This window comes from Vidua chalybeata, chromosome 19 (assembly GCF_026979565.1).
Source record: "Vidua chalybeata isolate OUT-0048 chromosome 19, bVidCha1 merged haplotype, whole genome shotgun sequence".
Lineage (NCBI taxonomy): Eukaryota > Metazoa > Chordata > Aves > Passeriformes > Viduidae > Vidua > Vidua chalybeata.
The window spans coordinates 8,995,498-9,006,243 of record NC_071548.1 but is presented as its reverse complement, the minus strand read 5'-3'; the positions used below and the strand labels follow the sequence as shown (position 1 = coordinate 9,006,243).

Below are 10,746 nucleotides of genomic sequence, written 5' to 3'. Positions count from 1 at the left end.
CGGGCTTGCATCACTGTGAGAATTCAGGTCATGTTTACTACAGGCAGCTGGAACACGATGATCTCAGATGGTAACAAGTAACATCTGAGGGGACGAGTTAAAACATTCAAGCTGTTTTGTAAGCACCTACTTTGCTTTCTTTCCAAACCCAGTTTGGCTGTTTGCAAGGATTCATTTGTCCCCTTAAGAACCCGGTGTCATCTTGTTGAAATAAGTGAAAAAGAACAGGAGGTTCCCCTTCCTTTTAATTTCAAATGGAAATATGGTTTTGTCTTTTTTTGTTTGGATGGGTTTGTGCTGTTGATTTTGTTGTTGTTGTTTTGGGGCCTTTTTAAAAAAAAAAAAAAAAAAAAGCAAAGCCCCACAGTCCAGCTTCCTTTCTGCTTCAGCAAGGACAGATACCTACGGTCTGAAGGCTTCTGGCCTCTTGCGAGCTGACCTTGTGTAATTTCCTCTATTTACATTTGGCCAGCACTGGCCTCATTGACTACAAGAGTTTATACAGCCCTTTTGGAGAGGAATACCAAGGATTGCTGAGGCACGTCCTGCCCACATTCTCCTATTTACTGGGCTGCTAGATAGATGTACAGTGCTACTGAATAAATATATCCTTATCCTATTTTGTTCTTGCTTTAATGCCTTTGTAGCAGGATAACAGAGAAGGTCACAGGCAATTAATTTAAACCAGGTGGGAAAAACTACTCTTAAAATCTTTCTGTGCAGGGAGACATCTGATAGTGCTCCAGTTAAATGTGCTTTTATTTACGTGAGCTGTGTGCAGGCTTTGTAACGCCTTTTTTTGGGGGGCTGTTTCTGAGGAAACTGTTGCAAATAATGTTTGCTCACTGCTGTAAGCGAGCCAGAGTCGAATTTGGAGACAGATTATCTTCCCTGGACTTTGGTGTTGGCATTCCAGCCTGCCCTGCTGGCGTGCACGGCTCACCTCTGCAGGCAGAGTGGAAACAGTTTGTACCTAATACACATCAGCGTGGTGATGATTCCCTCAGCAAGCAGAGCATTTGCAAACCTAATGCGTGCCGTGGTATTTGGGACGTGGCAGCACTGCTCCTTGTAGGGTTTGGGGATGCTGGACAGGGGGAGCAGGGAAGGGCAGATCGAGAAATTAGGTTTGAGGGAGAGAGAATTGCTCTTCAGCACGCCTAATCTGCTATTTAGTGTTTTTTGGGGGCGGGTTTTAAAGTAGATTTTTCTGATCCACGAGTTGCTCAGCCTGGCATGGAGAAAGTATTCAGCAATTCGGCGATGATAAAATAATTACGTGGTTGTGTGCCCCATGAAGACACGAGGGAAACGCTCGCAAGTGCCACCAGTTCAGGCAGCAGCTGGAAGAAAAGGCTCCCTCTAATCAGGGCTCCCGGGGTGAGGGTTCACAAGGGCACCCTTGAGGCCAGCACTAATCTAAACTGGGATTGCCCAACGGGCAGGGAAAGCTGGGCCACTTCAGGCTGGAGGAGTGGCATGTGACAGCTCCCCACAGCAACCCCAGGGATGGAGGAGGGGGAGAGGAGGAGTTTCTTCACTGCATTTATTATTAAAGTTAGAAGAAAAGGGGGGGGGGAAAGAGAAGAAAGAAAAAAAAAAAAACCCAGAAAAAAAAAAAAAGGAAAAAGTTTATTGCAAATCTCAGTGTTTAAGAGTATTTCCAGAGTCCACTTTGTTACAAACAAATCAGTAAATCCTGCTTGTGCTGTGCCCTCACACACACACTCTCACCACTCGCTCCCCTGCTCGTGCCACGACGCAGACAGGAACAGAAACGGACTGTGAGGTCAGTGACAAACGTAGCATTTGATCTGGATTGGAAACTTGGTAAAAAAAAAAAAAAAAGAGAGAGGGAAAAACCAAACTAAATACAGTAGAACCTCGCAAATCTGCAGAACAGGGAGCTTCCACACACACGCAAAACCTGGAGGCCTTAATTCCACTTCCAAGCAGTTGTAATAGCAAAGTGCTGTAGTGAGGTCTCGTATCACAAAGACTTCAACAACCTTACAAGGATAGGCTACAGAACATTTACCAAAACGCTTGAAGTATCATAAATTAACAATAAATTAAAAGTACATCGTAATGCAACGTGGCTATTTGTTCACTGATCACTGATTCACACAACTCGAGTTCTCTGTAAGGGATCTTCCAGTCCTGGGTGCAACACAGCGAGGTTCTGCTGGCCGTGATAAAGTGCTGAGGCAGAGGAAGGACACGAGACCGCAGGTCCCGGGCAGTGAGGATGAATTGCTCCAGCCACTTGGTTGCAAGAGTGCCTGTTTCTTTTTTTTTTTTTTTTTTTTCCTTCTTTTTTTTTTTTTCTTTTTTAACATTTTTTCTTTTTTGGACATCTAAGACAGAAAAAAACAAATCAAGCACCTTCCCAAAAAGAGATTGTTCTTCTTCTTTTTTTTTTTTTTCTCTTTTTTCTTTTACAGATTGTCCCACATTTCTATGGCTGGTAAAACATAGACAGGTCAGTGTAGCAGTTAATGGATGATGCCACTTCCACTTAAGTACACAGAAATGGTGGCTTGGGGTTTCTTTTTCCCCCAAACCAGAACAGACTCGTTTGATTTGTCCCCCTGAGTTGCCTAGAGGCGAGAAGATGCATATAGGTGGGGTAAGCAAGCTCGTGTCACTGTGAGCAGGAATCTCTCCCGTTAAGACTGAATGAACAGCTCAAATGTTGTCTTTTATCCTTCCCTTTATGCACAGGCTCCATTTCTCACTGAAGTCAGCAGCAAAAAGTAAGAAGCCCCTTGCTGACTTTAGGGGAGAGCTGGGGAAGGGGGTGCAGCTCGGCCCGGGCACCCCAGCACCCCGTGGCTGGCAGGGGTGGGGGGCAGAGTGACAGGGGAAGGTCCTGGGGGGGCCACAGGCAGCAGAGATTTCCTGGTGCACCTGCGAGCCAAGGTTTCAGGTACATTAAGACATCCTGGGCCAAATCGTCCCTGTGGGGTGGGGCTGGTTCCAGCAGCCATGCTGGGTCCGTGGGCACCAGCTGAGCCTTTTTCCATGGAAAGAGATGCTGGATCTGTAGTTCTTTTTTTTTGTTTGTTTTTGGTTTTTTTTTTTTTTTCCTTTTTAAATAACTGGGTTACTTAAGACTTACCTATTAAAAACAGCTACACTTTATGCTGTAAGAATAATTTTCCCAACAATTTCACAAGCAATACAAGATAGGCATTGAAGAGATTGATGTAAAGACAGCTTTCCGTTATGCAAAGATCATTTTTCCTCTCCAGTTATTTAAGCTAACCTCCTTTAACAATCTCAGAATAAATTAATAAATACTAGTTAAATTAGAAACAGTACATCAGGTCTGACTATCAACAGAAAACAGTTCTAAGGATCCCAGTTGGGAGAAGAAAAATGATCTCATGAAATATGTGCAGTAATAACTGGCCATAAAGAAACACGGAGCCTTTGATTTCCCAGCATTATGTGACATTCAAGTTAAGATCATTAGCAATGGTTTCTAATTGTCAGCTATCTAGCCTGGCCTCCTCCTCCTCCAAGCTAAAAGGTGAGTCTGTATCCCTCCAGGAGAAGATTCAGTTGGCTACTGGTGGTGTATGAAATGCTCGTCTCCAGTTCGTATCATCGGGTCTGTGTGGAATTTGTGGTAGGGGATGGGTGACAGTCAGAGGCTGAGCTGCTTCTGCTGTTGTCAGTATTTATGGATCAGTTGGACCTTTACCTATGCTTGTTATCAGGAAAGCAAGTGTGCATCACATCTTCATGCTAGATAGAAGTTATTCTTATGTGACTATCCGTATTTTCTATGGAGCTTTCCATTGTTGGTTAAAAAAATTCTGCCTAATATTAAAAAAAAAAAGAAAAAAACTTGTTGGTAGCAACTGTTCACATTTAAAATTTCACATTCCCTTTAGAATGGAGTTTTAAAACGTGGAGCAGAGCTGACATTTCCCCCAGCTTTACACTGAGCACATTAGATGGAGAAGGAACAGGGTTTTTTATACCACGCTGTCAGAGCCTTTTCCTGAATTTTCTGCTTTTCCAATATCCATGTCTATAAAGTCATCTGGTAGTTCTGGTGGTGGCCCCGCCGTGCTCTCCTCCACCTGCTGCTGCTGCTGCTGGTGGTGGCACAGCCCAGTCTTGCACGGCCTCACCAGGGCCAGAAACACGGCCCCCAGGACCATGCCAGCAGCACAGGAGTAGAAGGCTGAGCTGTAGTTCTTTGTCGTATCCACCAAGACACCTGAAAAAAACATTTACAGCAGTTAGCCACAGCCTGCTCCCCCCCTGCCCTGCCCTCCTGTAGGGCTTTAATCCGCGATTTATCCGCGGCCAAAACTCAGTGACAGGCGGATGCCACGTTAAAAAAAGTAAACCCATTGTGTTCTGGGGTACACAGTGACAGCTCCAGGCGAGTCAGAAGCCCTGGGCACTGCGGGGATGCTGAGCCCGAGGTGCATCAGGCATCTGTTTGTTCTGCCAGACTTCACCTTTCTGCAGTGCATGGCACAGGCACACTGCTTGTGCCTGAAGTGATGCCAGGTTTGGGTTTCTAACAGGATCAGGGTAGCACTGCAGTATTTCCCTTCCCTCTGAGGTTCCTCAGTGCCTCATCCGTGGGACTCTGCAGAGCTGCATTGCAGTCTTCTGGCTCTGGGAGACTCCCAGTAGTGGTTGCAGGGCTTTTAGGGGAGTGCTGCGATTAGCGCTGCCAGAATACCTTCTAGACAGAGATCAGCACCAACAGCTGTCAAACATCTCTGGAACAAAACCAAGACCAAAGTTTGTGTTACCTGCAAGGGGTGGTCCAGCCAACCCAGCTAAGCTTTGAATGAAGACGTAGACTCCAGCTGCAGAGGACATCCTCTCAATGCCGACCACGTCGTCTTCAGCCAGGAGGGGAATATGCGTGCCCGCTACCGTGCCGAGCATGAACCCAAAATAAACGCTACATATCATCAAGCCCCAGAATCCAGAGGCAAAAGGGAAGGCAACCAACGCTACCGACAGCAGGACGACGCAGATGAGCTCGATGTAGATCTTGCGGATGGGCTTCTTGTTGAGAAGCCAGCCTGCAAAAATCCTCCCGAAGACCTCGGCGATGGCCATGGCTGACAGGATGTAGGCAGAGTGGTCTTTGCCGATGCCGAGGCTGCGGCTCAGGGGGATGATGTAGAGGGAGGGAGCGAAGAAGCCCAGGGTTGCAAACAGGCCAAAGAATGCATAACAGATAAAGCTATAGTCTCTCATCACAGAGAAGTCCAGTAGTTTGGTTTTTGGTTCTGGAGGGGTGCTGTTATTGTCAATGGGATTCTGTCCGTGTTGCTTTGGTTCTTCACTTTTCGGCTCTGCTTTGGTTTTTCCAGGCACATTGCTGGGTGAGGTAGTTATATCGACTCCTGAGTCTATGGACTCTATTGAGGTGCATGTTTGTTCATTTTCAAGCATGTACTTTGTCTCTGTGGGCTCCTCTGGAGGCTGTGCTTTCACTTCTTCCTGCTCTCTGATGACGATGGGGCGCAGCAGCGATCCGCAGGCGGTGATGCCCAGCTGCAGCACCCCGACAGAAAGCATGCTGTACCTCCAGCCAATCTGCTCCTTCAGGGCCGTGATTGCTGAGGGAAGAGGAGAAGTGTAACTTGGAAAGCCTGTAGTTACACCAAGGAATTGAATTTACAGCCAGGGAAGGGACTGGACATTCGCCAAGGGAGGGTTCCAGGAGCCTCTCGAAAAGGCTGAGCAGGGATCCCTCTAGCCAGGGGTCTGGCACCCACATTCCCCCCCTCTGCTGCAGCAGACAGAAGCTAAAAGCTGTGTTTCCCACCTGGCTAGCAGGTGTCACCCTTTAGGTAGCCTCTTTTGAGGTCTCAGCAAGTCTGGGGACAAAGGGGGTGTTGTTTTCAATGAAGGAGGGCAAACTCAGTGCTTGAGTTCCCTTTCTCAGCTGCCCTCACCCTGAAACCAGCTAGCAGAGGAAGTCTCTTAGCTCGGCTCAAAGGTGCACGTCACTGCTTAATTACCAGCCTCCCTTTGCACCCAAAGCAGCTTTGCAGCGGGGATTAGCCCAGAGCACACGAGCGCAGCAGAGCACATAAACCCCCAAGGGCAGAGGTGGCAGGGCCGTGACGCCTGGGGACAGGTCCCCAAAAGGCTGGAGCACTTTGGCAGCCCGTGCTGAGCGCAAGCCCAGTAACCTTTAGGAGCAGTTCTGTGCACTGTGTGTTTTAAATAGCTGAAGTTTCTCGGGCTTATTTTTAGCCTGACAAATCTATATAGGGAGCCCAGCGGGCTGCGTATCAGCCAGGCATGTCCTGCGCTGGCACATGGCACCGGGGGGGCTCGGGCAGTGTCACACCCGTCCCTGGCACTGCTTGTCACTCTGCCTGCTGGGTGCCACGGGCACGTGAGCAACCACTTGTGGGCACCGACTTGGCCTCTGGCTGCTTGCCTGGGGAGAGGATTGTGCCTTTGGCACTCGCAGCACGTGGGCACCGTACCTGGTGCGAAGGAGAAGACAGCGAAACATTCCCCTGTAGATGCCACCGCTGTGACCAGCGAGCGCCTTTTGTCAAAATACTGTGATAAAATGGTGACAGTCGGGAGGAAGGAGAGGCAGTATCCAAGGCCTGTGAATAAATGCCAAAAATTGCCATAACAACAAGTAAAGGAGGGGGAAACACCGATGCAAGAACACGTTAAGTCGGCTTTCCCGGTGGTCATTACAGTATCATTTCGGCCAACTCAGCAAGTCACCCTGGAAGAAAATCATTGGGGAAACCAGAATGTTATTTTTTTGTAAATTGGAAGGGGGAAAAGAAAAAAAAGAGAAAAGGAGAGTAAAAACCCAAACCAAGAGACCCAGCCTCCCAAACCTGCTAGATAATGCCTTCTGCTCCCCAAACAGCCAGCGGGGTCCACTTTGAGGACCTCATCTGCTTAAAGTATTTTAGCAACTGTTCCCCTAAGCAAGGCAAGCTCCTGGCCGTGGACATGAACAGGACACCCAGGCCAGGCTGGAGAGGGAGAAAAGTACCAGGAGAAGAAACCAGAGACAGAGGGAGCATTAGAGGATTTGAGATCTCCCCAGCCATCCCAGTTCATCAGAAGCGACCGGTGCTGCTGCGCGAGCTCAGGGCCGAGTCCAGGGCGGTGCCCGGGGTGGCACAGGGCAGAAAGCCAAGCCTGGGGCCCATCCTCGCTGCGGGATCAGCTCAGGAGGGGCAGCAGCACCAAGCACGCCCCGTGTGCGGGGAGCCAAAGCCCCGTGGCTTGCGGGAGGGAGCAGCGAGCGGCAGGTAGGGGACAGGAGGGCGACTCACCGGAGACGATGCCGATGGTGACGTACATGTCCACCACGCTGCGGGCGAAGGAGGCGATGACCATGCCCGTGCTGACCAGCAGCCCCCCGGCCATCACCACCAGGCGGTGGCCGAAGCGGTTGCTGAGGACCGTCGACAGAGGAGCTGGAGAAGGGAGAGAGCTGTGGTCAGCACCCACCTCAGCAACTTCACAGCCACCATCTCCTGCAGGGGCTCTTCTCGGTCTCCTGCCCGGGTCCCCGTGAGGTGCCACCTCCCTGCACAGCACAGCATCACCCCGGAGCCACCCTCGGAGCACCGCACAGCTCACAGCATTTAGGACGTGAGACAAAATCACCAGAACAGACTTAAAGACAAGCACGTGGCAGCCTGGGACAAATCTCCAGCCACATGCCTGGACACCACTGGATTTCAGCAAGGCTCAAGTTATTTCTAATCTTTTTCACTGCAGAGTTTGGTTTGAAAACTCTGGGTTTTGCCCCTTGCTGGTGAGACCTGAACAACTGGGTCAGGCTCAGTGACACGAACCCTGTCCCTGCACCACCCAAGGACAAGAGCTGGGGCTCAAAGGGACTGCCAGGCTGAGACAGACATTTCTTGGCATTTGAGGAGCAGCCTCTGAGCTTTATGGCTGTGATTTCATTTATAATGGAGCCATTAGAGGCACAAAAGTCACAGGTGCCAGGTCCTTGCATGCTGCGTCAGCAGCACGACTGCCCCTTGCACCTGCACTGAGCGCCTGCTCCTCTTACCTGTGAAGGTCTGTACAAACACACATATGGATATTATCCAGGATATCCTGCTGTTGGTTTCGTCAAAGCTTTCCATCAGGTCGTTGAAGAAGACTCCAAATGATTTTATGATGCCGTATGTCAGGGCTTCCACAACAAAGAACGCAAAAGCGACTGTCCAGCCCCATCCTCCGTCAGGCACTTTAGTATAAACGTTTGCAGAGGTGCACGGCATCCTTACAGCTTTGACCGTCATTTTGGATCTGGAAAAAGAGGGGAGAGGCAACCAGGCATCAGTTGGAGCTGAATTTTGCTGGAAGAGGCACAGCCTGGGAGCTCTAGCACCCTTAAGGCACCATGAGCTGGATCCTGCGCTGCCAAGTGTGGGACTTGGGCTGATGTTTGTGCCTCTGTCCCTCTGTGGGCTCCTTCCTGCTGCTGCCCTGTGAGCCCAGCACCAGAAACTCACAGCTCAGCACCCGGGCGAGCTGTTCCCAGCAGCCAAGCCCGGGAGCTGGGAGCTGTCATCTGTCTGTCGGTGCATGGGGGCGGATGGATGCAGTTCGTGAAAGATCCACCGCGGAACCCAGCGCGGCTGGGCTGGCGGAGCCGCAGGAGCCCCCGGGGCACCCGTCGTCCCCAAAACGGCAGCTCAGGGCTGCCCACACCTCAAAACGAGGGGTGGGACACCCCTGCTTCCTACCAGCTCCCCTGCAGCCCTTTGGCACCACTGCCACCCCCCGGGGCAGGGCAGCTGGACGGGATCACCCCATAAGACACAGGGTGTCCTCAGCCCTGCCCCGCGTCACCCGGGGGCTGTGGGTGTGCAGGGGTGGCTTTGGTGCCACATGGAGCTCCCCATGGAACCCCAGCACTGCCACGACTGCACAGCAGCAGTGTCACAGGCAAGAGGAGGACACTGTGCTGGGGTCACCACCACAGCCGCACAAGGGGCACAATGTCACAGTCCTGGGCTCGCTGCCACACCTGCATGGGGGTCCCACTGTGCAGGGTCAGCAGCACAGTCTGTGCAGGGGGACAAGTGCCAGGGTCACTGCCACACCTGCATGGGGGGAGCACTGAGCCGAGGCCACTGCAGCAGCACAGCTGTGCAGGGGGACAGCGACAGGATCACCTGCACTGGGGGAGTCGTTCCTGGGCTCACTGCCACAACTGCAGGGGGGACAGTGCCGGGGTCACTGCCACATCTCCGTGGGGGGACAGTGCCGGGGTCACTGCCACACCTGTGCAGGGGGGACAGTGCCGGGGTCACTGCCACATCTCCGTGGGGGGACAGTGCCGGGGTCACCACCACAACTGCAGGGGGGTCTGCTGTGCTGGGGTCACTGCCACACCTGTGCAGGGGGACAGTGCCGGGGTCACTGCCACACCTGTGCAGAGGGGACAGTGCTGGGGTCACCACCACACCTGTGCAGGGGGGACAGTGCCGGGGTCACCGCCGCACGTGCGCTGGGGGGGGGGACGGGGACACTCCTGGGGTCACCGCCACACCCGCGTGGGGGGTGCCAGTGCCGGAGTCACCGCCGTGGGACACAGCGCGGGGTCAAGCCCGGCGCTGGCTCCCCGCAGCCACCCCGGCAGGGCACCGAGCGGTGGCCGCGGGCAGCGCCCCGTGTGCCGCCCCGTCCCGCCCGGACCTGCGGCTCGGGCGTGCGCTCCCCCCGCGCCGCCGTCCCCGGCAGCCACCAGGCATTTCCCTCCTCCATTTTAGACTCGGCTCCTCGGCACCGCGTTCCGAGCCCGGGCGGCCCCGGCCGCAGCCCACCGGGGAACTTCGCACGGCGGAGCAGGCGAGTGCGCGGCACCGGCCCCGCGGGAGCCCGGCCGGGCTGCGAGCCCACGCGAGGGGTCCCCGAGCGGGGCAGGGGGGGGGGGTCCCCACGCCCCGCAGCCCCTCCTGCCGTGCCGCATGGCGGGTGCGCGGCTCCCGGGGGATCCTCTCCGCCAGGGATGGAGCGAGGCGTGGGCTCCTGCATCCCTGCGGTGCCGCCCGCGCCGGGCTCTGCTGCAGCCGGGCAGGGCGAGGGGCACGGGCGGGACCCCCGGCGGCCGCCCGAACTTTGTGGGAAGTGCCTGGAGACCCCCCGAGAGAGGGGACGGGGCTGCCACGAATTCCTGTGTCACTGCACGGGGAATAAGGCGGGGGGGAAAGCAGATCGGGAGGAAGCACGCTTAGGGAACAGAAAAATAAGATAATAAGGGAAGGAAAAACAACGCAGCGAATCCGCAAACCTGGGCGTACGTTTTGCACATTTAAAGATTAAAAGAAATAATGATGGCCGGGGATAAAAATTGAAAATGAAGAAGCCGGAGCGCAGGGGCCCGGCGTGGCCCCCCCTTCCCTGCATCACTTTCCCAACATTTCAGCCCTGATTCCTGCATCGCCGGGGCCGCGGGCTAAAAATACAGGGATGCGGGCGAGGGGAGGTGGGGAAGGAAAACGCTGGAAAAATTAAAAAATAACGTTAAAAAGCGCCCCAAAAGAGGGGGGAAAAAAATTTAAAAAGGGAAACAAAGCCCTCCCCCACCCAGCTCCCCCGGAATCCCCGGGCGGGAGCCCCACTCACCCGGTGCTGCGGCGGGGTCAGGGGCTGCCCATGGCCCGGGAGGGCGAGCGGGCGACCCTCGGCGAGGAGGCGGCCCCGCTGCCCGCCGGCCTCCGGCCGCTGCTGCTCCCGCTGCCC

The 10,746-nt window shown here is 53.6% G+C and overlaps 1 protein-coding gene across 1 annotated transcript; it reads right to left on the bottom strand.

The window, feature by feature from the left end:
- Nucleotides 1-1,613: 1,613 nt before the first annotated feature.
- On the bottom strand, nucleotides 1,614-10,746 carry SLC16A6 (solute carrier family 16 member 6). The gene is made up of 6 exons (XM_053960678.1): nucleotides 10,630-10,746; nucleotides 8,063-8,304; nucleotides 7,311-7,454; nucleotides 6,489-6,617; nucleotides 4,785-5,606; nucleotides 1,614-4,234 (listed from the first exon to the last, which is right to left on the bottom strand). Exons 2-6 carry the CDS (start codon nucleotides 8,295-8,297, stop codon nucleotides 3,987-3,989), a joined length of 1,578 nt encoding a protein of 525 aa, XP_053816653.1. The 5' UTR covers nucleotides 8,298-8,304; nucleotides 10,630-10,746; the 3' UTR covers nucleotides 1,614-3,986.